Here is a 26,532-nt window from a genome sequence, read left to right on the forward strand (position 1 = left end):
TGCAGCGCTGCCGCTCACTGTCGGTCATTGGCCAGTGACCCACGGCATCTGACCGGACCTCCATGGTTGGAAGAGCCCGAGATGGACCCCGAAATCTCTTCTTTTGCAATTCCCTTTCCACGTCAGGTGACGGCGGTTCCCTCTTTACGCTGGAGATTTCATTGAACTGCATGCAGAGCGCTTGCGCCACTGATGTTCTAAAAGCAAGCAAGTCCTTCCGCTCCTTTTTTGGAACATCCAGAGAATCACAGTCCCGCTGATACAACAGCCAGCTGTTCACAACCACCATATCGACAAAGTGAAAAAAGAACCTGTGATAGTACTTCTTTGACCTGACCTGGATGCGACACGACGCAATTTGCGCATTGAGCGCATAGATGCCTCCCAAAAACTTGTGATACAGGCTAATGATGCTCGGGCATGTCACAAAGACGTTGTGTTTCAACGTTTTGTCCCATCTTTTCACTCTAGAGACAGAATGGGCACCGGGGAAATTGCTGGCAACGACCACCCCCTTACTGTCAAACCATTTGACTGCCCTCATTTCTGCACCGTCGAAGACAACCTTTTTCTCTTCAAACGTCCCTCTTCCCTTTTTCTTCATATCGGAGTCGGTGCTGAAACAGCACCCTTGCAGTTGGTTCTGCTGCACCGTCCCAAGCGCTGGAAGCCCCTTATTCGCAAGAGCAGCGAACAAGTCCAAGGAAGAGAAACTGTAGTCAAAATAGAGCAGGTGATGGTCGGCACGCTGGATGGCTTGTGCGAGCTTCAGCACGATGTTTCCAGTCGGCCCAATGTCGGGTTCTCCGTGTTCAGCAGCGGTTTTGCCTGTAAATATGTCAAACGAATGCACCAGACCTTTTGTGTCACAAAGCACGTAGATTTTATATCCCCATCGATGAGGCTTCTTGGGCATGTATTGCTTTAGAGAGGATCTCCCTTTGAAAGGGACAATCTGTTCACCAATGAACAGCATTTGGTCTTGAGGGATAGCCTGAAATTTTTGCAGAAGGGAATCAACAATTGGCCTGATTTTGAAGAGCTTGTCTCTGTTGCTCGCCGCCATGTTGTTGTTATCGTTGAAGTGAAGGAATTTTGTAATTTCGTCAAATCGGTCTCGGGAGATCACATCGGCCACCTGCCGTATTCGACAATCATTGGACCAGTACATCCGTAACCTTGGCAAGTGTACAACACTTATATACATCACGGTGCCAATAAACTGCTCCAGCTCACTGGGATCCAATTTAAGGGCACTGTTGGGATTTTCTTGTGCACAATATAGATTACTTTGCTGCGAAATCGTTTCCAAAAGTTCGGCGTCGAAAAAGTCTCGGAAGTACTGAACGGGTTCTCTGATTTCATCCGCATCTGGAAGGGTGCCTTGCCAGACAGGATAGTGTTTTGCAGAGGTCTGCTGTTGAACCGAGTCCCACACGACCTCCTGCCATTTCGTCGAAGCAGCGGCTGACGTCCTTCTCGTCGTAGCAGCGCTGGTGCGCGCAGTCGCGTCGTCAGTCCAGTCAGGGTCTTCGTCGGCGCTGCTGTCGTCACTTGGTGTTGCTCTGTTGTCCTCGTCGCTGTCGCTGTCGCTGTCACTGAGGCAGCTGTCGTCGCTTTCAATCGGCGGAACGCCGTAGAAAGGTGATGTGTCCATCGCAGCTTTCTGAAAATAGAGAGCAAACGTCATTATAAATCAGCATGCTATTTTAATTCTGTTTTGCAGTTAAAAGCATCTAATTGGATACACCGCAACACGTTCTTTGAGATTAAATCAAATGTTTAATCTTTGATTTAGCTTACCCAGAATTATTTCTATTTATAAAATGCAAAAATGAGAGAGGATTTTTTTGTAGCCTTTTTGTTAAATCAATTAGTTTGTGTACACTAGGATTACTATGACTATAAACAGTTTCAGTTGAAACCAGAAGTTTGCATGTATTGATTAAAAAGACATATAGACCTTGTTTTTTTACTGTCTGAAGTTAAACCTGTCTGGTTCATCTTTCTGTGTCCTAAAGATTAATACGTTTCTGAATGAACTCAGGGGAAAAGATCTTATTTTTTGGAGACATGTCCTCTGGTCTGATGAAACTAAATTGAAATTTTAATTCATAATGCGAACCCTTTTTACGTTTGAAGGGATAAAGGCAAACTCGAAAGCTTGAGAAAACCATCCCGACTGTGCAGCACGAGTGTCTTGTGGTGGGAAGCGTTTTGCTGTACTTCAGAAAATAAGAAGTAAGAAAATTGTTTGGAAATATTGAAGTAAAATCTCAAGACATCAACCACGAAGTTAAAACTCAGCCACAAATGTGTCTCCTAAATGGTTATAAACGAGAACGTCATTGTTTTGGTGCGGGCATCATGAAGCCCTTTTTGAGAAGCCTGTGGAGGAATTCCCAAAATGCTGGATTCAAGTGCTGCAGTTTAAAAGGAAATTCTTCCAAATGCCAATGAAATGTACTGAAAGTTAAAAAGAAGTTTCTAAGAAATAAAAATCTTATAATTCCCATAGTATGTAAATATAAATTAGTAATCGTGGTTATTCTAACTGATCTAAACAAGAAGTAGTTTGGTCCAACGCCAAAGGATGGGGAAAAAAATTATTTTTATACAGTGTGTGACGGTATCACAATCATAATTATTTAATGGGAGCATAAAAAGTAGAACATAGCCCTGTTAAAAATATTACCTTTTTCAACTATGATGCATAATTTCAAAACTTATCTGACCTTATAATGCTTTAGTCGAATTATACAGGATATTTATCCAGCATAATTCTTTAGAAATCAAATATGTCAGGGGTTGAAATATGAAAACTAGAAAAGTCTTCTCTTTGTCAGCATCCAGCAAAGTGATATTACATTTTTACCTTTAATTTAGAAGAAGTTCTCTAAATCTCTAAGATTGTGAGCACATCGCTTGTAGACAGTCTTCTCTGTAAAATTCCACACGTTTAATTTCCTCAAGAGAAACCATTCTTTTGTTGATTTTGAAGCATATTTAAATCCAAAGTGGCCAAGGGTTGAATCAGATCATAACTGATTCTTTTACGAGGTTCTGGTGATCACTGTTTCATTTTGATATATCAGGAAAAAAACATATTTTTACAAGCAGTGTGAAAAACACCAGGGTTTCTATTGTATCACATCAAAATACTACCCATTTGCAGCCATTATGGCCTAATGTAGCGAAAGCGCGACAAACCAAATGGGCAAATAACTCCGAAAATCTATGTCACACATACCTTATTTCGACATACCAGCAGTAAAAGCAACCGATAAGTTGGTCGGTATTTCTAGAACGGCACAATTTACCGCGAATTAGGATAATTTGCTGAATTTTGTAGCTAAAATCGGTGTGGTCTCCAGAGTAAACACTTCTGCTATCAGCAACCGGATGTACTTCACTCACCGACCAATAGAATTAGACAAAAAGTCTCGTTGTACGTCAACGTTGTCGCCATATTGTGAGTGCCAGTTCATTTAAAAATGTAGTTAAAACACGCGTTTCTTTGCAATATTATCAGAAATACTTTTTTCTTGAGGATATATGAATATCTTACAATATAATTGCACGTCTCACAAAGCAGAGACGTTGCTTGTTTGGTGTGTAGGTAACATACATGGACAGTCATATGAAAAAACCAAAAATATTCCAGGTTTTCTGGGGCCTTTGGAATTTTTACATCTTGATTTCAAGTCTCATTAATATCATTACTAATGTTATTAATTTTAATTGCACTCTACCTTGTTTAAGTCGTAAAAGTAAAAGTTAAACATCTGTATTTAACTTGTAAACAAAGATGTAGGGCACAAGCCTAAGCTTTAGCTAGTTTATTCATTTTAGTTGAAACATGAGTGACACTTTTGCTAGATCAAGTTTCTTTAGGTAAATCTGTGACTACAGTTTACAAGAAGTTGGAATTTTTTTTAACTTGTCCTAAGTTGAAGTTTATTTTCATTTTCTACTAAATATTGGCCGCATTTATTTTGCTAGGCAGGTTTAACTAATGCAATAATTTTTGCTTTAGTAGAATTCTTTTCAGAATTCAAGTTGTTATTGTTTGATTTGTTCTGAAAATGGAGCATAATCATGGATACCACTACTTGTTTTTAACTTTGTTGACATTTAAACCTGTTTCCTTGGAGAACGTTTGAGTCTTCCATGCTCTACTCATTGCAAATAGGCTTCTTGTTGTCCCAACACTTTTGTTTCCAACTGAACTGATAGTCAACATTTTGGCCTTCTTTACAGAAAACCAGAACAATGTGGTAAGTAAGAGTGTTTAGTGTTACTTTTCACAGATCAAATCTGAAAAATTTTAATCAAATTCACCATTTTCTCTTGGCAGTATTTCAGGAAAAACGAAGTTATTTTTGGTGCATTTTTTGCCTTTTTTTTATGTCACAGGAAAAATAATCCAAAGATGGATTGCCTGCAGGAATCAGAAGGTAAACTGACTCTCCCTGCCCTGGCTGACGGTATAAGTCTGTCGTACAACAAACCACGACCTCAGAAGGACCACTATGTGAAGCTGAATGAAATCTTCTTTTCCCTGCATAGCAATAATATTGCCCGGGTAAGGCCCAACTGCTGAGCCAAACTGCTAAATTTTGAGATGTTTTGTTGGATAGCAAAAATTGAAATGCCTTTGTTTAACTAAATTATTGGGACACTGTAGCTCAATAATTCATCCGGTCATATTTTTTGTTGGAGGTTTCTTGATTTCAGGTGTATTTCCATTTTATCATTGAAGGTTCCTTTGTCTGTTCGTGACACAATGGGGCATTTCACATCCCGCCACATGGAGATCAGCCATTGGCAGGCCCATATTTATGAGTTAATCCGGCGGATAGAAAGAGAAATCATCTGTGTGGAGCAGGTACCTGCATCAGCAATCGAACTCTCAGAGAACAAAGGCGGACTATTTTGTAAAATTTATTGTGCCCTCAGGCGAAAGAGACGGCAGAGCACTGTCTCCAGGAGAGACAGCTGTACAGTCAGCTTTTGAGTGACTGCGTGGCTCTCAGCAGCAGCCTGTGCTCGGAGGGTATGAGACAGGACCCAGTCTTCCTCAAGCTGAAGAAAGAGGAGCAGATGACCAACGAGAGCAGAGAGGTGCTGCAGAAGCAGATCTTCATCCTACTCGACAAGCTAAGGTCAGGCATAAAAAGAAAAGTCTGAATTAATCAGACTGGCGCACAAGTTAACCTTCAGTAGGAAGATTAGCTTTAACTTCTGTTTTCCTGTTGCAGCGCTCTGAAGGCAGTCCGTTCTCGGCTGCTGCATGATTTTCAAGACAAGGTCGAAGCCATCAAACTCACCACCAAATGTATCACCTTTGAGGTGGACACCCCATGCTCTCACATACCTGCTCCCTCAATCAAACCAAACCATGTGAGCTATGAGACGTGGCTATCTCACTGCCAAAACCTGAAGCTGACAGCTGAAAACCTGCTGAAGGACTCGTCCGCTTGCAGGGCAAACCTGATGTTCCTCCTGGCCAATGTAAGACCAAGTCACATCTACAGCTACTGACGGGAGTTTACATGCATGAATCATAGCCAGAAATGTCTTACTCTTTTTTGGGGGGAGGGGGGCTTCAAATTGTGCATTTTTTAAAGGGAGAAATGGCAGTAAAGTTTATATATTCAATCGTTTTCATCTATGCATTGGGTCAAATTTATGCACAAAGGCTGAAATATAGACACACATCCTCAATAATCTTTAGATAAATGTTCTTAAGCAAGTTGCAGAGACACAAAATAGATGTATTATAGTTGTGCCCAGGATTTACAAAAAGCCTTTTCTCAACATACTTGGTCCTGCTGCTTGTTTCTGATCATTATCATGTTGGCTCAAAGTTTCCAGTTCTTAATTATTGATTAGAGATGCACCAAGACTGTCCCACTGCATGTTGCTCCATCAGCATGCTTTGTAGGTGACTGTTCCCAACATACCTCTTGTCATTGAGCTCAGATAGCTCTGTTTCTGTCCCCTTTGACCACCATAACACCTCTGTGAAGAAAACATTTTCCTTATCCACGTGAGAAGTTCTCAGGCAATCCCAAGTTTGCATATCACCACGTTCCCAGTCCATGTTAGTTCTTAAAATATGGCGACTACTTTGGAGTCCATGGCAGGCAATCGGTTTCAATAAATGTTAGCAATTATGCTAACTGTAAGTTAAACATAAATTAACATTTCTCCACACAATATGTGACATTAATGAGAATCATATTCACTTTATTGCCATTGCCAGTAAGCAAGTTCACAGGCTAGGAAATTGCTTTGATAAGTGTCGCATTTTATTATCCTGGATATTCTTCATTAAAATAACCAAAATAATTGCTGTACTAGGGTCAGTGACATATGTTAATGTCTGTCATCTTTCCGACGATTGCAGCTGAAAGATGCCTACGAGCGCCAACGCAACAGCACTGCAGAAGCAATCAGGAGGAAGATCCAGGAGCTGACCAAGCTCCAGGATTCACTGAACTTAGAGAAACAGAAGGTCAGCATGCTGCAACTTTTCACACAACCTCACAGCATCTCAAACTTGGTCATTTCACTCCTTGATTTGTCTGTAACCTCCAGATCCTGCAAGAGATTTCTGATCTGAACAAAGACATACAGAGACTGCTCCAACATATTCAGAACTGTGAGTCCAGGCTGCACCAGATCACCCACCTTCTGGAAATCCTCAACCAGAGACCCCGATTTGAGCTTTGCCTGGACAATGTAGGTGCTGCAGCCTGAGGGTTGTTTTATACCTGAGGGTATTATTAGATTTTTCTTTTCTTCTTGTTTTTGTTACAGCTGAAACAAATCATAACCTGGTTTTTCTCGTCCTTCTCTTAGCCCCATAACGCTCTCGTTCTGGAGAGACAGGATCTGGCAAAGATGCTTGCTGGTCTTCAGTCGGTGCTGCAGCTCACCCAGTAAGTTCTCTCCCTCCCCCAGTAATCCGTCTGTCACCCGACTTTCTGCCGACTGACCCTCCTGTTGCCGTCCTTCACAGGCAGAACCTGGCCGTGGCACAGAAACATCTGATCTTTGTGGAGGAGAAACTGTTGAAAAATGCTCAAACGCTTGACGTGGCGCGGAAGTGCCAGGCCCTCCACCAGAGCTTCCGGCTGGCTGTCGACACATCTGTGGTTCTGGGTAACAAACCCAGGCTTTGTAGAATCACTCAGAGCTCCAGCCCTCACCCCGACATGCAGTAGACGCAGCTGCTGCTGCCACCTATAGTCTTATTTACGTGGCACTGCCAATAAAATGCCTAGCACTATTTATATGAACTTGTTTTCTTTGAGTGTCCGTCATTGAGCTGTTGGGGTTTAGAGAGAAATGAATGGGTTTTTAAAAAAATCTGCATTGCTTGGATTATTTGGAAAGGAAACAAAAAAAAGTTGAGAGGCAAAACTGTGGGCATGAGCATCTTGAAATCTCATCAAGCCTCTCAAATTAGTGAAGAATGCTCACATATTGTATTTTATTACTCATCAGTCATGTGCAAATAAAAGTGAATTGTTTTTTACGTAAACTGGCTTTAGTTTGCTTCTGTTGAAAAATACAAGATAATTAAGCATTCAATAAATCATTGAGAGTCTACAGTTATAATATATGAAGAAATTTGGGACCGAAGCAAAGTTTTGCACATTGAGTAGTCATTTTATCATCCAGGTTTAAGCTTCTTTAAAATACATTGATATTTCCTGATTTATAAATGCAAACTAAATGTACAGTAGCTGCTATTCCCCCCAACCTCCTTAAAACAAACAAAAAATCTCAAAGTAATGAGTAATGTCAAGTAATAATTTTCCTTTTTCTTTTTTTTAAATTAATGTTTTTGTTTGTTTTCAACATTCAAATATCAACATGCTGTTTCCACTTATTTTACTTTATTTTTCAGCTAAAACCTTTTTTTTTCAGGTAACAAGATTCCTCTCTTTTTGACCTCCGTAGAGGTGTGACCTGCAGTAATTAAGTGTAACCCATCTCCAGAGATGTTTTCGCTGGTCGCTCTCTGTTTGTTCCTGGGTATCAACCGGGTCAGATTTATTGTAGCAACGGGCCCTAGCAACGGGTCGGGGCCATGGAGACAGAGACTGTGTGAAAGTATGCACGACGGGTAATTGTATACAAACTGGAGGGGTAAAAACGCGACGCATTTCTCATCCGTCCGCTTTTTGACCTGCCAAAGATGGGATGTTCAAGCTCCACGGGCGTCGTGGTTCACCCGCTGGCGGAGGCGAGCCGGGACGAGGTATGCTCGGCGTTTCCACCTGCGTTAAGTGGCTCAAACTCTGGAGAAAGTAGCCGCTATTTACCTGCAGAGGTGTTTGAAACTGTCAGTCGTTTGAGCTGAATTGTTGTGTGCCAGCTGTTGGAGTAAATAAATAATAATAATAATAATAATAATAAAAAAGGCTGTGCTCACTTAGATGTCGCCCGGCTTACACTGTAAAATCTGATAAGTTGATTAAACTTAAAAAACAAAACAAACATAATTACTTTGACTTTGCTTATGTTATCTAAAAAAAAAACCCCATCACTGGCTCACCTTTGTATTATAATTTTTTGTTATTTTTTTGCGGATTGATTAAGGTGTTTGAATTAACTTGTTTCTGTTGAAATGAATTCCTCTTGTTTCAGTTGAGTTATGCACATTTATATATGTAAATTATCATAATTTATTTTTTGTATTTACGTTTACATATACATGTCTGTGGGTGCATGTACATATGTATATGTATTGTAAGTACGTATAGGCATATGTGCATGTAAATGTTTGTAAATATATATATATATATATGCACTTATATTTCAACTGTATTATATAATATATATATTGATGTAGTTGTACTTATATTTCTAGTTTTACTTATATGGTGTTCTTTCTACACTGTACTGTTTTTTATTCTGTTGTTTTTAATTTATGTTACTTTTATTTTGTTCTGTCCACTTAAATTTCCCACTTGTGGGACTAATAAAAGATTTTCTGATCTTTATTCATCTTAACACTTTCATTGGTTCATGACAGCATCAGTCAAAACATTCAGAAAGTATAACGACTACTTTGTAAAGTCCTGAGTCGTAATTTTCTCTCCGTCTCTCCTTTTGTATCAGGATGAAGCAGGATCTAAATCCAGCGGACGTGGCGACTCAGCCAGGTCAAAGGGCACAACGGACAGCGGGGTCATGATGGAAAACAGAGACCATCTGGTGTTACCTGGAGGATTACCAAATAAAATCCCTCCTCTACCGTCAGAGAGCCCCATGGAATGTGTTGCACCAAATGGTGAGTTTCACTTGCAAACTAGCTAAAAAAAACCACAAAAAAACCAAACCTCATCATGTTGCATGGAAGGGGGGAAAAAATTACTCTTTGAATTGATTTTACTTCAGATGCTGAGTCGGACTTGCTGCAGGATGACGTCACAGCACAGGGGCGTCCCAAATCCATGGAGATACTGGAAGAGCTGTGGAGTCAGGGCATCATCCCAGTGGGACAAATACAGGAGAAAGACAGTGGAGCTGCCTACTGCATCATGGTGGGAGCCTCACCTTCTGTGGCTGAAAAGATCAACCAGTACCTGTTTTAATGTTAGAACTGGAATTTATCTTTGATACGTCTTGAGCTTAAACATTGGTCAGTTTTGAGAATTTCCTACTCATTTGATGTCATATGATACTTTTAGACTTTTATTGTCCCAAAGAGTTTCAACTGAGTTCAGTGAACACCCCTTTAAAATACAGGCAAAAGCAGAAACATCTCAAATTTATCTCAAATTCCAGTCAAAATTCAAAACAGAACCATCATATATTGTTAAACTTATACGTTAGTGTTTTGTATAATCTTATATAATTACTTATTTAATGTTAAATTCCTTTTAACAGGAGGTAAGAAGTGTTTCATATCTCATCAGACATGTTGTAATTAATTAATAAGGTGTTAAAAAATAATCAAATACTTAAATATTAAGTGTTTTATATTTGTCTTTTGTTATGTCAGGGCAATATATTTTTTATGCTAAACTCAACCAGTATGTCACAGAGTCACGCCACACTTTAAAAGTTACATTTTTCCTGCTTTTATTCCAATTACTTATAACCTTCATCATGTCTATAAACAGGTCCAACTTTATAATCAAGATCAATTCTGCAGGATAAAATAAAAGAAAGTGAATGAAGGCCAGGATTAAGTAAATTTTCACTTAATACAATTTAGAAATCCCACATTCGAGGTGCAAAATAGCCTGTGAAGACTTGCCTTCATTTACAAAACTTTAGGAACTAGAGTTGGACATAATGTCATTGTTCCTGAATGCATCAAAACTTTTGTCAGCAACATCACTTTAAACGCTGTAACATGTCTTGAGTGTAGAAGGAGGCACAGCATTTGAAATAAACCGGTAAACTGCATTTCAGTTGTTGCAGCAAAAGTAATTGTAGTGAAAATGTGTGTTTTGTCTTATTAGGACGAATCCAGACGCGTCACTAGAAGACTTCCTGCCAGGTTGGAGTCACTGAAGGCCAAAAAGGTTCAAAGCCACAGCAGAGAAGAGTTTGATGAAAAAATGAGGCTGGCTGAGGAGAGACGCAAGGTGGAGTGTTTGGATCAATGTTAATGTCTTGTGCTCCTCACACATTACAACCACAACCCTGTTTTATAGGGATGCTATGGAACTCATGTTTGTGAAATGTCAGAAAAAGGGTAGATGGCTTTAAGAAAAATTTCACTAATAAATATGAGAAAGTGTTGCATGCCTTCGTTTTGAGTCCCTCTGAGGCAATACTCAATACACATGATCTTTTACCCCAGCTAAAAGGAGGACATTCTATAGCATTGCACTTCTACAGACTGGCTTCACCTCTTTCTGTTGGATTTTGAAATCCTAGAATATTGTTGTGTAGCCTCCAGGGTTTGTAAGGTGCTTGAAATCCTTGAAAATGCTCGAATTTTCAATTAGGTGTTTGGAAGATTTGGAAAATCCTTAAAAGTTCTTGGTACTCAAACTGCAGAGTTTGGCAAATGTAAATCGGAGGGCGTTATTTAAAGTTGAAACAAGTTACTTGAAGACAACAAAAAGGCACATACATATTTTGTCTCTCTGTCTGAAGTTGAATTTGATAAAACTGATCTTGTTTCAGGTCAATTAGAATCACCAAAATGATTCCTATTTGCTAAATGCCAGAAAATGTATTGAGAAAACTCTTTAGAGATTTTATTGTAACTTTATCAGAGCAGTTTATAAGAGAGACATTTCAAAACATAACATTTTACTATATTTTAGTGTACTTTCTCCTTACTGTAGAATATACAGTACTACCACAAGTTATCACTGTGATAGTAAATTATGTCATAATTGTGAATTGAAATAGTCTATTTTTAGTTCATTTGCATTGCTTTTATCTTCAAAATTTGAAAACGTACCTTGAAAATGCTTTTAAAAGTGCTTGAATTTTACTGTGGGAAGGGTGTACAAACCCTGAACTCAACTCTACTTTAAACTTTTCCACAACTTTCCGTTGCTCAATAATGTTGCTGTTTTTTTAGTGGTGTCAGCATGAAGGGGGGTGTTTAAAAATTGAGGCCACACTTTTAAAATTTTTATTTGTAAGGAAAAAAAAATTCAGCAATGTATCCTTTTCCTGCCATTTCATAAATTACGTCGAAATTTGTGGTTTTAAAAAACGCGGAAAAGTTCATTTGTCTCATTTCTCGCTCACATGAAGATCTGTTCCTTCCATCGTCTTTTAGATGAAGCAAGAAGAAATGAAGAACCGTTTAAGGACAAACACGTCGCAAGGTCGACGACCGGCTCCCGTCTCCAGCGCCGAGGAGGAAACAGACTCGACCTTGAGTCCTGTGGAGTCGCTACATCTCCCAGCAGCCAGCGCGGCGTCTCCAGCTTCTGCGCTCCACGGCCAGGCCCCACGCAAAGGAGCCCTGGGAGGAGAGTGGGTCAAAGGGGCTGAAGGAGACAGCAGGGAGTCTCCGGAGGAAAAACATGAGGGGGAAAAAACGAGGCAAGGAAGGGAGGAGATGGGAGAGGAAGGAGATCACCTGGAGAGAGGTGGGATGGAGGAAGAGGAGCTGACTCCGGTGGAGGAGCTGAGGCCGGGCGAGCTCCTCGATTCTTTAGAGGAACTGGAGAGTGACTCCAGCTTTCAACGTGCCGAGGACAAGGACGAAATGTTTTAGTTTATCACATAACGGAGCCTCTAATCAGCGCTTCATAGGAGAGGAGAGGAAGGCAGCCAAAGGATTTCATTTTGCACATTCACAGAAGATGTTGTTGGCCTCATGGATCTTATTAAACAAATGTAAAAGGGCAAATGAACTCTGTTTTTACTGAACTGTAATGTTGAGCTCACCTTAAAAACTGAATGAGTTCTTGTTAGAGTTTCGCTGACTTTTTAGAAAGAGGTAGAAATAGAGCAGACTTTTTGTTCAACACAAGATGGCGTCGTTTCAGTGAGTAATGCATGTTTTCTACTCACTTAAGTAATGCCATTGAATCTGTAAAATAATTTATAAAAAGGGGGGGATTTTAATCTCAGAAGATATAAGATTTATTTCTGAAGTATTCTAGTAAGCATACAGAATAGTTATGAGTCTAAATATTCCGGTTTTTCAGGAAAAACAAATCAAAGAGTGCTTCATTAATAGTTTCAGGAATAAAAACATATTTTTACATTTTAGCTTTGAAGGACGCGACAGGAGGTGTTGTGTCCAAACGGACGAAGAAGAGATTTCGAGTTTCAAGCTTCCCACTTCTGTTTGTCGTGATTAAACTCAATAAACCCAAATCTCTGATTGTTTTTTGCCATGGGGAATTTTGTATTGTTTACTTAATCTTGAAGGTAATTAAGCTCTGAATCAATATGTTAAAACTATGATCCTTGTAGAGTTAAATCCATCAAGAGATTCAGCCTAAATTAGAGCTGTTTGTCTAAATCAACTCTTTAAATGGGGCTCCATGTTGTTTAAGAAAGAGCTGATTTAGATGAGTGAGCATGCAGCTTTACAATAAGGGTATGCAACCTAACCGGACCCCCATTGTCAAGCTGAAGAAACTTGAAACAGCCCCCTCCCCTCATTTTATTCACGATTCTCTACGGACATTAAAAGGCGTGTGGTTGCATTAATAAAACAGAGCCAGTAGTAAGGAGCTGCATCAGGTTGCATTTCACTGAAACGTGGAGGATCTTTAAAGGAACAGCTTATACTCAGATGGATGTGACAATGGCTGCAGGCTCCTGTGATACTATTAGATAAACTGATACATATTTATGTTAAGGATAAATAACCTTAAAGAAGAAAAACTGAAGCATTTTTAGCATGTCCTGCTTTTGTAATCGGTAATGACGTGATCTAAATACTACCTTTACTTTCCCCCTGGTAGAAACAGAGGCAGGTACCTTCAAAAGTATCCATGAGCCATGGAAGTCTCCATGTTTTGCCATATTACAACCATAAACCACTATTATCTGAGGATTGGATTCACATTTTCAGTGACAGTCAAACACAAGAAATATCCATTGTTGTCAAATCTTTTTAGTTGAGAGGGAAATTGAACTTTGATGATTGCATACAACATGAACACACCGTGCTCCAGGTGAAACATGGTGGAGGCAGCATTATGTTCTGAGATTGGGTCAGATTGAGATCCACCTTCCAATATGACAATGTCTGTAAAAATGCAGCCAGAACTACAATGAATTATTTAAATTAAATCATAAAGAACGGCCCACTCAAAGTCCAATACAATTAATATTATTTAGTGGCAAGACTTGAAAATTGATGCTTACAGACACTCTTTGTTCAACATGACCAATCTTGATCTATGTTTCATAAAATCGACTGGCAAAAATTTCTTTCAGAAATAAAAACGATGTGAAATTTTCCTTTCACTTTGCAACTATCACTCTTTGTTGCTCTGTCACATAAAATCCCACTGCAATACATTAAAGTTTTTACATTTTGATGTGACAAAATGTAAAAACTTTTGGTGCTTCACCTGCCAACTTAGTCTAAAAAAAAAAAAAAAGAAGCCTAAAATAACCAGAAGCAACAAGAACTTCAAGCTGTGGTTAAGTAAGTAAAAATTTATTCATATAGCACCTATTTTATGACATAAACATTTTACATAGACATTTTATATTCCACAAAGACGTAAACATAAGAACAAGAATATAAAAAATGACATAAAACGTAACAGTTACTGAAAGGACACCTCTGGATCTTTACCCAGGCTGTCCAGCTGTTAGTGCGCTCGGGTGTGTGTGTGTGTGTGTGTGCGTGTGTGTATGGGGCGGTCCGCTGAGCAGCTGGGTGGAGTTAGAGGCGACGCTGTTAGGAATGGGCCCCAAACCTATTAAGTTAGACAGCAGAGTTGTTGAAGGAGAGCTGGAAGCACCTGATGCTCATCTCTGGGACAATCCGCTCCATGTTTCTGCCCTCTTGACCGCGGTCAGAATAAATCTACCTCCAGGCTCCATCACTGTCGACAACTTTTTGCTGGTCTCCTCCATGTTTTTTTCTCACCCAAAGAATAATTGATAAGGACACTTTGCACTAGATTGCCTTTGTTTTTTTTTTAAAACAGTTTCCGTTTACTGTATTTATTTTTTTATTTTATTTTTTGCACTAACGATGCACACCACGCAAAAGGACACGACCTACACGAAGATCTTTGTCGGGGGTCTTCCTTACCACACCACGGACTCAAGTCTCAGGAAATATTTTGAGGTTTTTGGCGAGATCGAAGAGGCTGTGGTGATCACCGACAGACAGACCGGCAAGTCAAGAGGTTATGGATTTGTAAGTACAGCTTCACTTCAGCGCCGCGTACTATCCAACATGCACAAACAGCGCCGTTTTTTTTTGTTTTTTTTTTACATGGCACAGGCTAGTTAAATCAGCCACTGTGCGCCTCAGCGGCTTGTCTTTCACAACAGTGATATATCTGCCTCTGGTCATGGGTTGTTTATGTTTTGATAAGGAGGCACTGCTTATATCTGCCACTGGCTTCTGCTGCAATCTCACAACTTGTTGCGCCGCAGCTATGCGCCCGGACACGTTGTTTCCAGGGCGCTGACAGCTGCTGAGGGCTGAGATAGTCTCACAGTGGAGTCACGCATGTTGCCCAACGTTAGTTTAGATGAAACATCATGATATCATCCTCATCACCTGCCAGACTGATCATTTTAAAGCATTAGACACTTGATCTAACTTGTTGAAGCAAAAAACTCTTCTGGGTTGCCCAATAAAGTGCGCTGAAAAAAGAAAATATATTCAGTTCCGACTTTTAAAAATAAAAAAAAGAGGCGTTAATTGATTGTTTTGTAATCAAAATAAGTCTATCCTTGAGTTTTCAAGATAAACAAACGTAAATAAAGCAAGTTGGATCAACTTAATTCAATTATTTGTGACTAATTAATGCAATTTTTGAAGTTGGAGCTGTATTCTCTGTTTTCAGTGGACGTTTGTGAGTTTTTGTCTCACTTACGTTGCAAATGGTCAAACACATTTAATGTTATAACAACACAATTTGAGTACAAAAGGCAGTTTTTAAATGGTTATTTAATTCATTAGAGAAGAACTATATCTAAACCCTAGTGATTATATTTAGTTGTTATATTTTTGTCTTATTTTAATATTGTATGTCTATTTTTGTGACGTGTCAGGGAACTGCAGGTGCAAATTATCTTAAATTGTGCTATAATGAGGCACATCGGAGCAAATGGTGACACTTATACATGTTCCCTTTTTAAATAAGGTTTATTATTAGTTTCTAATTAAAACCTTTCTGGCAATGTGAAGTAGGCTGGAAGATGCTGCAACACATAGTTCCTAATCTCAAGAAATTTAATAACCCATGAGAAACAAAGTCTATGATATTTAACAGGCAGGAAAGGGTTACAAAACCATCTCTCTGGCTTTGGGACTCAAGAGAACCACAGTGAGGGCTATTATCCACAAATGGAAAACACATGGGAGAATGATGAACCTTCACTTGAGTGTGATCTTTACCCGTAATATCTCCAAGGTTTCATTGACAAATCATTCAGGAAAAAAACAAAAAAACAAAAACAGCATTTAAAGCTCTGCAGGCCTCGCTGGCCTAAGTTAAGGAAAGAGAAACTGGACAAAAATGGCTTCAATGGGAGAGATCTGAGATGAAACCAAAAGGACGCAAAGAGTCGTCTAATAATTGAGAAAAATATGTCAATCCCCAAGACTTTTAGGAAATTATTATGTGCTGATAGGATGAAAGTGGGACATTTTGGTGTGAAAAACTAAGAGCATTTCAGAATAAGAGCATGGTGTCATGATCTAAGGCCTGCTGTTATCGGTGGAACCATGGATTTTACTCTCCAGTATAAAATCCTGAAGGAGAAACTCCATCAATTAAACTAAAGCACACCTGGGTTATGTTGTATGGCTTTGATCTAAAGGCAATGAACCAAAAAACAGAATAAAAAACTCCCTCTGAACTGACGCACACTGTCTATTAGAGCTACACAGTATCTATGTTGAAATCTGGTCCTTACTGTAGAGTATTTTTATTCTTAATTCTGTTTTTATATTTTATATTCTACCTTTTGTGTGAATCTATTTGCTTTGATCGCCTGTCACATCGCTGCTGTTGCACTGAAATTTCCCATAAAAGATATTTCTATTCTAGACTATATAAAACTGTTGGAGTGGTCTAGTCAAAGTATAGACTTAAATAAAATCAAAATGCTGTGGCGTGACCTTAAACATGATCTCCATGCTTTTTGTGGTTCAGAATTTCTCTTCAGTGACGTGAACGACTCAATGCTAGTTACAACAAACATCTGATGGGAGCTGCTGACTCTGAACACGGCACAGCTTGTAGGTTTGGAGGGTAGTTATGATTTTATTTTTTGATTGCCTCTGAAACATTTAAGTGTGAGAAAAGAGAATCTGTGAACTGGAGGGATGAGCCTTAAAAAGTGACAGCCTTTCCATGACTAAATAAATCACTTCCTGTTCCAGTTCATGAAAACCTTAAAAATCGGTGAGTGTGATGGATACGATATATCAGGATTAGACTTTTTTTTAAATTACTGATATCCACCTTTTCCTCAGTTCACTGTGAGGTTGTTGGATAAATGTTAGCAATAGAAGGATCTGCTTGGTTTGCAATTGTGAAACACAAGTCAGGTTTTTCATCACATGCCATGTTGGTGCTAGAGCTAAACCAGGTTACCTTAAAGAAACAACTCTTGCTTGATTAACCTGACTACCTTTGTGAGTGCAGGCAGCAGTCACATCCAAACCAACTTTTCTTAATTTTCCTTATTGCTGCCATCTCTATAAAGTCTAAAATTACATCTAGGTAGGGAATATAAAGAGTAAAAGATACATTTTATTTAAAAAAAGCAACACGTAAAGTTTCTAGCAAAGTTATGTGAGGCTGTAAGTAGAATTGTAATTTCTCTGTCTAAAGGAATAAAAGTTCCCTTTAATGTTTTTCTCTAATTTGTCAATAACTGGTGCATTTGTAAGCTTGTCCTGTCTAACTACACGACCTTTTCGATCTATCAGATCATAAAGTTTGCTTATACCTGAGGCCGGCTCTGGCAGCCTCTCGTATCTCAACTAAAACATTATCCAAATGCAGCCAAACCTACCTCGATTCCCACAGCTTGACAGCTGCAAGAAATATCCCTTATTTTGTCATTTATATCAAAAAATATTTTAGTATCAGTTCTAAGTCACCAAAGTAATGCCTTAAATTATGTCTTTGAGTATTTTTTTAAGCTTTGAGACCTCAGAATGTAATTCTGTAAAAAAAAAAACAACTTCATGAAAGCCATGAGCTAAATGATGTAAATGATGTAATGGGCAGATCAGCAGTCACTTCAGTCTGGATCACGTTCAAGTTTCAGAGTGATAAATGTGTGAAACCTCAACAAACTCTGCGTCTCCCGTGCTTATACCAAACGCTTACGCTCCACCAAATGGTTGATTTTGTCTGTTTTTCTGTATGATCTCTTGAATTAAAGCTATCTTTTGATTTGCCCTCCGCTTTCCTCCCCATAAGGTGACGATGGTGGACCGCTCTGCCGCCGATCGGGCCTGCAAGGACCCCAACCCGATCATCGATGGCAGGAAGGCCAATGTGAACCTGGCCTATCTGGGGGCTAAACCTCGTGTGATGCAGCCAGGTGAATTCAGCCTCATTCTCACCTGAAGCTTTGTTTATTTTTCTGAGGAAGAACCATGTAATCAAGCTACTCATCAGAATGGAAGTTATTCATTTTGTATTTTATTTTGTTTTGCAGGTTTTGCCTTCGGCGTTCCCCAAATCCACCCTGCGTTCATCCAGAGGCCTTATGGGTAAGGAATCTCTGGAGTCTTTGTTTGTTTTTATTACATAAAAAAAAAAAAAAAAAATGTCTTTTCTCTGTAAAGAAAATATTGATGGCTGTGGATCATAAAGTTTTACAATAGTATTAATAAACCTCAGATGTTTCCTTACAGTCATGTATTTCATTAGGACTTAACGCTACAGAGACGTGCATAATTGATATGTGGACAGAAAAGGATAAATGGTTTTCAAATTATTTCACAAGGAGTAACTCAAAAAATGTTGCATGTATTTGTAGTCAGCCCTCTTTACTCTTCTACCCCTAAATAAAATGCGTTTGGAAGTTACTTTTCATGTGGTATAAATGCAGCTGTTCTACAAAGGCCTCCGAGGTTTACTAGTGATCAAAAGAAATATTCCAAGTTTTGGACAACTCATAGAACAATGTTCAGTCATCCTCTAAAAATATGGCACCGCTGCAAAAAGTGAGCACTAATTAGAAGCAGCCAGGAGGCCCATTTTGACTCCAGACGAGCTGCGCAGCTCCACTGTTCATGTCTGGTAATCTGTTGCCCCAAAAAACTTTGAAACACTCAACAGATTTGGCATTTTTTGAACAGTGATAAGACGAAAGACGTTACTTAAAGAAAAACATGAGAAGTCCTTACTTAATATGTTTGTAGCGTCATGGAAGCTGGTATAAGTATAATCCTGAAAGAAAACCTGGAAAAGTTTTTAAGACTATACAGAATTTCACATTTCTGCAGTATTAATTTAAAGAGCCAGAGTCACAATGGTTTAAAGCAAAATATGTTCATTCGTTAAAATGGTCCAGTCAAAGTATGGACGCTCTCTGTCCAAGTTTGAGCCATCTTGTGAAGGAAAACTGCCCAAGATGGCAGATATTTACCTACAGTGGTTTCACAGCATATTAACTCAACAGGCTTGAATATAAATGCATGCAAATATTATTTAGAAAAAATTAAAACCATGCATCTTTTTTTGTTTCACTTTAAAATTATGCATCACTTTGTTGTTGTTTGTGGATGTAGCATCACAAAACGTAAAAAAAGCTTGATGGGTAGAAATACTTTTGCTAGTAATATTTAACAATATTGGGATTATTATTGATATTCTGCCGATCATAATATAGATCATGTAGATTGCAGGACTCTAGGTGTTTCTGTGTGAATGTTTTGAGTGGATTAAAGATGGAAACCTGCAGCCTGACTCAATGTTCTCTCTCTGGTCCGACAGGCTCGCTCTCGCTTAAGCTTTCCGTTCTGCGAGCCTAAACTCAGATCAGACCAGGGAAAAACCCGTAGACTCGATCGCGCACAAACGAGCTCTCGCTGTGGTGATTACAGACGCATGTACGTAGGTTTCATTTCTGATTTGTTGTTTTTTTTTATTTGAGTAGAGCTTAGCTTGGTGTGCCGTAATGAAGTGGGTGCTGTTGGCTAAACCGTGTGCCATGTTGGAAAAACAAAAGTAGAGAAAAAAAAAAAATTGGATTGGTTGAATTTTTGGGGTGATTTATTTATTTTTTTACTTTTTGAAGTTTTTGTGGAAGAGTGGCAACTTTACCACACTAAAAAAAAAAAAAAGGTTTTTTTTGTTGGTTTGCTGTTTTTCTTTGCTATTTTTATTACTTGTATCTGCTGTTTCATCTGTTTTCTGGTTTACTAAAAGATGAATCTTTTGTGTGGTTTTTCTTTTATTCAACCCACTTTCCCTGAAGCCTTTACACTCTGCTTCCAGGATAACATCACTGTTTCTGTGCACTCACAGCCTCCTCCTTACCTTAAAATAACACATGTTCACAATTTAAAGCCCACTGCTAAACACCAAAGATCAGGTACCTTTAACAGAAAGGTGGATGCTTGTGTGTGTCCACTTTCACAAGCACACAAAGGTCCTGGGTCCTATTGTGCTAATGTGTCTTTGTCCATCATGCTCGTTTCAGCTCAGCTCGCCAAAGTCTCCAGTGTGACAAACAAATGTCTGGATGTCTCTGTCTCGCTCTTATTCTCTCACTGCGAGCTTTCGTCACATGGGCTCGTGGTGTTAAAGAAAACAAGTGCTCCCATTGTGGCACACAAAGCCCTGAATGCTGACACTGCAGTTGCTTGAAGCTCTGAGTTGGGTGTATATATCTGTGTGTGTGTTGGATGATGGGGGCCATCGGTGGTGTTGGGGTAGTCCGTCATGTAACATCAGCAGATAAATGGAACAATGTGGAAGTTTAAATGGGAATGCTTCAGAAATTAAGCTAAATTGGTAGCAAAGGAAGGAACCTAAGGCAGTAAATAATTATCATTTTGTCTTTGCATAAACATCAAGACCTGCCTGTAACATCGCTAATCCTGTACATTTTTACTTGAAAATGCCATAATTTTAGTACCTTCTGCAGATTATTCCATTTAAGTTAAATGTTATCAACTTTTTATTTGCTAGAGCAGCGCAAAGAGTGTGATCAGGACATGGAAAGAAAATAATGAAAGATTTTCAAAATTTTTGCAAATACTATAGTCTAAATTAGATCATAAGTTTAAATTTAGTATTATCTCATGTTTATATCCCAATACATGGTCTGTTGCAAAACTAATGAGACTGTTAATGCTTTTTTTGTTTGTTTAGCAATATTCTTGCCACTCTTCTAACACTTTTTGACTGCTTCTCTGCTATTTTGGCCAAGTCAGTCAGTTGACATGGACAGTCACGTCTTGGTATATTTACACTTCTACCATACCCTACAAATTGATTGAACAGATCTACGTTTAATGCTCACAGCAACAGTATTATTTTAATTATTTTAAAATGCACTAGTCTGTCAGAAATAGCCAGGAAATGATTCTCCACTGCAGCACAGCTAACTCCTACATTTTGTAAAAGTATAAAAGGGAGAAAACATGAGAAACAAATGGCAGTATGGGTCTCATTGGATGAAATAATGACTCCATCCTGTGTATATGCATGTTTTAAATAAAATAAACAGTGTTGAAAGTTAATGTTTTACTTACATCATCACTATCTGCATCATTTTCCATCTATGGGTGGATAAAAAGTTTCCATGCACTTCTTTTGAGCATGCTAAACTAATCTGGGGCTTTTAATTACTAATTCCAAGGGTCACAGTTGAAGTAAAAATACACAATAAATCATCCATGGAAGTCTTTGTTGTATGCAGTCTTAATGAATCTACAGGTATCCTCCAAGTTACATATATATAGTTCTAGGCTTACTTCCTCTCCAAAGCATTTTTCCAAGTATTAAAGACTTCTCTTGTAGAGTAACATGTAGACGTTTTTATACTGGCTCTCACCCTGAAGAGCAGCCAGGACCTGCTGAGATTGATTAGCGTGGGCTTCAAAGTACAATTTCAGCATCACATGATGACACAAAATGCTGTTTTTGAGAGTTTCCAAATTAGATTTAGGGAAGAAAAAAAAACAAAAAACTTTTTTGGTAAAAGAATTTTGTTACTCGCCTTTGAAAAACTACAGTAGATGTTTGCGTGTTGAATATGATAAAAAAACTTTGCCCTTTAGTTACTTTACATGTTCCATATATAGCTGTAACCTACTTTTCATGTTTGTATGTTTCTTATATTGGGTTAATTTGCTGTGATATTGTTTTTTTAAATTCTTTTGTCCTCTGTGGTGCATTGTTTACTTGCTTTTCCACTTGTGTTTTTTGTTCTTTATTTGTGGCTGAGACATGGGTGCTCTAACATAGGGTTGCCATGATAGAGTCTCTCCATCAGTCTTTCACCTCTGACCCACTTTCACCTTGAAGAGGAGGAGCCTAATCAGTCAGAAACTGACTCTGAATTTCAGTCCCATTGATCCCTCATCTCACGCCGGGCTGTCAGGCCCTGCAGAGGTTCTGGTTCGGGATAAGGCTATGTCATGCAGGACAGAATGCTTTCATTGTTCAGAACTGTTTACTTAATCGAAACATCCCTGTTGGTGCAGAGCCTAGTCCCGGCTCCCCTCTCTGCCTCTCTAGCTCTTTGTCCCGACACAGAGGGGGAAATGGCCAGAAGTGTCCCTTTTAAAAACTGTCCAGCTGTCAAAGTGGCAGTGACATTTTTACAATGTGTCCCTGGGATCATCCCTGTCCTCCGTCACCCGCAGCCTGACACTGTAAACCCCTCTCTGCCTTTCACCGCTCTGCAGCCGTTTCAAGCTGCAGGTTACACACCCTGAACTCTGTTTTTTTAATTTCTATTTGTAGATCTCAGTTCAAATCAGGTCTGCTCAGTGACAGGCCGGTTGGAAGCGTGAAAGGATGAAACAGTCGAACTTCGCCTTCGTTCGTTTAGCCTTCTTGTTGTCTGCTGAAAGTCTTTCCCAGACATGCTTCCATATATCCTAAATTAGGAGATTGTTTATAAGCTTTCTGTGCTACTTCTGAGTTTATTATCTTTTTGAACACCTCGCTGATACTTAATAATATTTCTAACTTTACTCAAGAGCAACTACCAAACCAGAGAGTATTGTTAGCTCAACCTGGTAGCGCTTAGGTATTGATTGGAGAAATATTTGACTTTTACATTTTCAGCTAAGCTGCTCACTAATCAGGGGCTGATCCAGCTGAAAGTCTCCTGATTATGTTAACCAACCGATGTATTTGTGCGTCTGTAGTAAAATATTAAAGAGTATTTTAAACAATTAGTGTAAGAAATTACCCACAGACAGGCATAAATTGGTTTTCTGATATAAAAGAAGCAAAACGACCAGCATGCTCCATGTTTTTACCTCTCTCTCAGATCCTAATTGTATTTCTGGTGACAAAATACCGAGGCCTAAACTTCAATGTTGATTATTTACACTAATGTTTTATTTAGCAAGTTGTAATTTGGTGTTGAAAATAAGAAATGACAACAATTTTGAGAAATTGACGATTGACCGGACACAACTGCAGATCGTTTCATTCCCTTCTGACATTTATTAGTAGAATAAAGAAAAAATATCTTGAGAAATGCAGAAAAATAAGTTTTGACTTCTCCATTGTTGTTCTAATTTGTAGTGGGAGTCCAATCATGTATTTTATACCCTAAAATTGAAACCGCAAATTATTAAATGGCAATATGGCAGAGCCTTCAGTTTTTTTTTACAAACCGAATGGAAAATATGAGTTAAAATGTGTAGATTAAGATTTTAACTGAACAAAATGTATTGTTTTAACAGACTTTAAAAGCCAGGATAATAAATTAACCAGATTAATTAAAGTTATCCTCACCTTTGACCTTCTTGGCTCTTCTATTTTGGCAACCCTATGCTCTTCTGCTTCCACCTGGAGTTTCTTTGTTGCTGTTGACTGAACTGAGTGGTGAGGAGCGTGCACGGTGTGGTGAAGTTGAGTTTCAGGGTGAATTTCTTTGGACTGCCTAATTTCAAGCAAACATTGAATTGTCACATGTGTCTGTGTGTTTGTCCCACAGCATCCCAACCCATTATGTGTACCCCCAGGCCTTCGTTCAGCCCAGCGTGGTGATCCCCCATGTGCAGCCCGCAGCCGCTGCACCTGCCACCGCCACCGCCACCTCTCCTTACATCGACTACACCGGGGCTGCCTACGCGCAGTACTCCGCAGCGGCTAACGCAGCTGCGGCCGTGGCCTACGAGCAGTATCCCTACGCCGCCTCCCCGGCCGCGCCGGGCTACATGGCTACCACTGGCTACGGCTTTGCTGTCCAGCAGCCACTGGCCGCCGCCGCCGCCCCGGGGTCAGCCGCCGCTGCGGCCGCGGCCTTCGGGCAGTACCAGGCTCAGCAGCTGCAGGCCGACCGCATGCAATAGCACAGGCAAAGAGACGGATGGTCCACTGCTGGTCCCAGCTGAAGTATCACAAAGAAGACAGGTGGGCCGGGTCAGCGCCAAGGCTGAAGTTCTTTAAAAGCTGGTGATGACAATGGTGAGATGGGATAGGAACTTTCCAACTTGCTGTGCTTTATCTGAACAAAAAAGCTGAAAATGAAAAAAAGGTTGCAGAACAACTATGGAAATGATCAGTGTTGGTATTACTATGAATACTATTCTTATTGCTATTGTCACTGGTAGTTTCTAGAGTAGAGTGACGGGAACCTAGTGGTTGGTATAATGTAGGCCTTTAAGTCCTAATGCTGTCTCTAACGTTAGTTTGAGGAATAGCCTCTTTTTCTTCCACTCGTCATGTTTCAAAAGTGTTATTTGGTTATTTAAAGCCCTCATAACATTACTATTTTATTTATTATTCTTGTTAATATCACACATTGAGGGTCCTCCTTGTATTTTTCTTTCTGTTCTTTGAGTTAATGTTTTCTGATAATCAGGGAAATGAAACCGTTTTCCAACGTGTTAGCGATTTTAAATTTTTTTTTTACATTTCTGTCTGGAAGTCGAGGTGTCGTAAATCGTTGTGTCAAAAACACATTTGAAGAACTACCTTAATGATCTTCCTGATGCTGAATGTCCCATTTCCTTTCATACTCAGCCTTAACCTCTTGACCTATGCAAAGCAAACAAATCAACAAAAGAAAAGAAACAAAACTGAAAAATGTCATGAGCTCTGACCAGTCTACAGAGAGAGAGAGAGAGAGGGAGGGAGGGGGTTTCGCAGAGACAACAGAAACACTGACAAAAGAGGGGAGACAATGACAAACACTAAATCTGTTGCTTTTCCACATTTCACTCACATTCATGCATCCAGAGGCTGCAGAGCGCTAAGAGACAAAGGCAGCACAGTGGCGTTGCTCTCTGTGACGGAGAGGGCAGCTGCTGGGGCTGAGGGGGGGGGCGATCGGTGGACGGAGCCGCTCCTGCGCCGCACAGACGGATCTCTCTGGAAAGAACGCAACGTTTGTGCTCGTTTGTTGAGCTGTCACATTTTAATCCCCGGCCGAGCCTTTTGGAAACCGACATTGCACCCCTCAACCCCCCGGCCCCCGCCTCGACCCCAAACCACCCGACCCACCCCCCTCCTCTCTCTCTCTCTCTCTTTCTCTCTCTCTCCAGTCGCATCAGCATTTCCAGCTCTGAGGTACGCACTCACACTTTCTCCAAAGCTAACCCGACAACTGGCCTGTGTGTCAGGACAAAATAGGGGTTTTCTCGTTGATGTCATGTCGGTCTGTGTGCCTTACATTTTTACAGCTATTTAAATGAGAGAAACACAGAAAAAGGACAAAAAAAATCTATTATTTAAGTTATTTATTTTTGCAGGTTGTTGACACTCTAAGAGTAGAGACTTAGTGGAGGTACTGTGTTATCAATATTATTATGTACTCATCTCAAGGCAAATATAAGTTATTGATTAGTTTACTATCATTATTATGATGATTAATTATTATTATTATTATTATTATTAACATGCTCAACCAAAAATATTGATGTAGAAGCTATTTAATACACTGTTACGTGCACTGTACTTTTTATTTTTTGGACTTTTTAGAACAAAACATTAAATAATAGCTTCGTGCATTTAAATGCAGACCTGTTTGCATACAGGTTGACTCTGAGTCTTCTTCGTTTAGCTGGGAGGAATTATTAAGGAGTTTTACTAAAAAAAATTTTTTTTAAAAGAGCAAAAAAATGCTGCTTTTTCTCTTCTAGAATGTATAGCCGTCGTCGGGGTTTCAGTAGCTTCTGTTGCTTCGTATTCATCAAATCAGTTGTTTTACACTGTTGGGAATTTTTTATACTTGAACTTTTTCTTACAAGGGAAATATGTAAAAAAAAGTAAATGACAAAAAAAAAAAAACTTTTCATTGTCAGTGGATGAAGGCTTTTAAAGCGTTTATGAGAAACCTTTACTTCAGAATTTCAACCGCATGTAATCGAAGTGAAATAAAATGTTCTATATTTGAAGAAAATTTGGTGGCATTTTCCTTTTTATTACTTCTTCTCGGGAACACATTGCGATTATTACCTACTCTCACACATACACGAACGTGATGTCCTTTTTTTTCTTCTTCTCTGGGGACACATCTCAACAATTTTGAGACCTCTTTATCTTCTTTAGAAAATAAGGAAGAGAAGTAAAAATGTAAAAAAATAAAGGCATCGTCATAGTATAAATAAAAAGTAAAATACAGTTTACACAAGTGCAGGTGTATCTCAAAAGGCTGCACACTCCTACAACAAGACCAGGTTTTATGACAGATAAATGATTTACATTTTTTTTCTCC

At 39.2% G+C, this 26,532-nt stretch overlaps 4 protein-coding genes across 5 annotated transcripts in view; 3 read left to right on the forward strand and 1 right to left on the reverse strand.

The window, feature by feature from the left end:
• LOC116730828 (piggyBac transposable element-derived protein 2-like) overlaps positions 1-3,411 on the reverse strand; it is a 3,738-nt gene extending 327 nt beyond the window's left edge. The window contains exons 1-2 of one of the 2 annotated variants that reach the window (XM_032580331.1): positions 3,251-3,411; positions 1-1,662 (exon numbers count right to left, since the gene is read on the reverse strand). The exon at positions 1-1,662 is cut by the window's left edge and continues 327 nt beyond it. In XM_032580331.1, the coding sequence (XP_032436222.1) occupies positions 1-1,657 (1,657 nt within the window). In that variant the 5' untranslated portion in view covers positions 1,658-1,662; positions 3,251-3,411. Of the gene's footprint in view, positions 1,667-3,250 lie in introns of both variants that reach the window. The other variant, XM_032580330.1, reaches the window with a different exon arrangement.
• On the forward strand, positions 2,327-7,321 carry LOC116731672 (tektin-4-like). The gene is made up of 9 exons (XM_032581488.1): positions 2,327-2,356; positions 4,358-4,585; positions 4,763-4,888; positions 4,960-5,165; positions 5,262-5,514; positions 6,413-6,520; positions 6,604-6,747; positions 6,868-6,947; positions 7,028-7,321. The coding sequence occupies exons 1-9, from the start codon at positions 2,327-2,329 to the stop codon at positions 7,230-7,232; spliced, it is 1,380 nt and encodes a 459-aa protein (XP_032437379.1). The 3' UTR covers positions 7,233-7,321.
• A 763-nt stretch (positions 7,322-8,084) lies between these two features.
• stmnd1 (stathmin domain containing 1) lies at positions 8,085-12,347 on the forward strand. The gene is made up of 5 exons (XM_032580332.1): positions 8,085-8,275; positions 9,139-9,310; positions 9,418-9,563; positions 10,491-10,616; positions 11,774-12,347. The coding sequence occupies exons 1-5, from the start codon at positions 8,213-8,215 to the stop codon at positions 12,215-12,217; spliced, it is 951 nt and encodes a 316-aa protein (XP_032436223.1). The 5' UTR covers positions 8,085-8,212; the 3' UTR covers positions 12,218-12,347.
• Positions 12,348-14,376: 2,029 nt separating this feature from the next.
• Positions 14,377-26,217, forward strand: rbm24a (RNA binding motif protein 24a). Its single transcript, XM_032580333.1, has 4 exons — positions 14,377-14,839; positions 18,093-18,216; positions 18,334-18,388; positions 23,809-26,217. Exons 1-4 carry the CDS (start codon positions 14,672-14,674, stop codon positions 24,164-24,166), a joined length of 705 nt encoding a protein of 234 aa, XP_032436224.1. The 5' UTR covers positions 14,377-14,671; the 3' UTR covers positions 24,167-26,217.
• Positions 26,218-26,532: the final 315 nt, after the last annotated feature.

The sequence above is a fragment of the Xiphophorus hellerii genome, chromosome 13 (assembly GCF_003331165.1).
Source record: "Xiphophorus hellerii strain 12219 chromosome 13, Xiphophorus_hellerii-4.1, whole genome shotgun sequence".
NCBI lineage: Eukaryota > Metazoa > Chordata > Actinopteri > Cyprinodontiformes > Poeciliidae > Xiphophorus > Xiphophorus hellerii.

Coding starts and splice junctions, on each gene's coding strand:
- stmnd1 (XM_032580332.1), top strand. CDS start 8,213: ATGGGATGTTCAAGCTCCACGGGCGTCGTGGTTCACCCGCTGGCGGAG. Junction 8,276..9,138: donor CGGAGGCGAGCCGGGACGAG/GTATGCTCGGCG, acceptor CTTTTGTATCAG/GATGAAGCAGGATCTAAATC. Junction 9,311..9,417: donor GGAATGTGTTGCACCAAATG/GTGAGTTTCACT, acceptor ATTTTACTTCAG/ATGCTGAGTCGGACTTGCTG.
- LOC116731672 (XM_032581488.1), top strand. CDS start 2,327: ATGGTTATAAACGAGAACGTCATTGTTTTG. Junction 5,166..5,261: donor ATCCTACTCGACAAGCTAAG/GTCAGGCATAAA, acceptor TTCCTGTTGCAG/CGCTCTGAAGGCAGTCCGTT. Junction 6,748..6,867: donor TTGAGCTTTGCCTGGACAAT/GTAGGTGCTGCA, acceptor TCCTTCTCTTAG/CCCCATAACGCTCTCGTTCT.
- rbm24a (XM_032580333.1), top strand. CDS start 14,672: ATGCACACCACGCAAAAGGACACGACCTACACGAAGATCTTTGTCGGG. Junction 14,840..18,092: donor AGTCAAGAGGTTATGGATTT/GTAAGTACAGCT, acceptor CCTCCCCATAAG/GTGACGATGGTGGACCGCTC. Junction 18,217..18,333: donor ACCTCGTGTGATGCAGCCAG/GTGAATTCAGCC, acceptor TTTGTTTTGCAG/GTTTTGCCTTCGGCGTTCCC.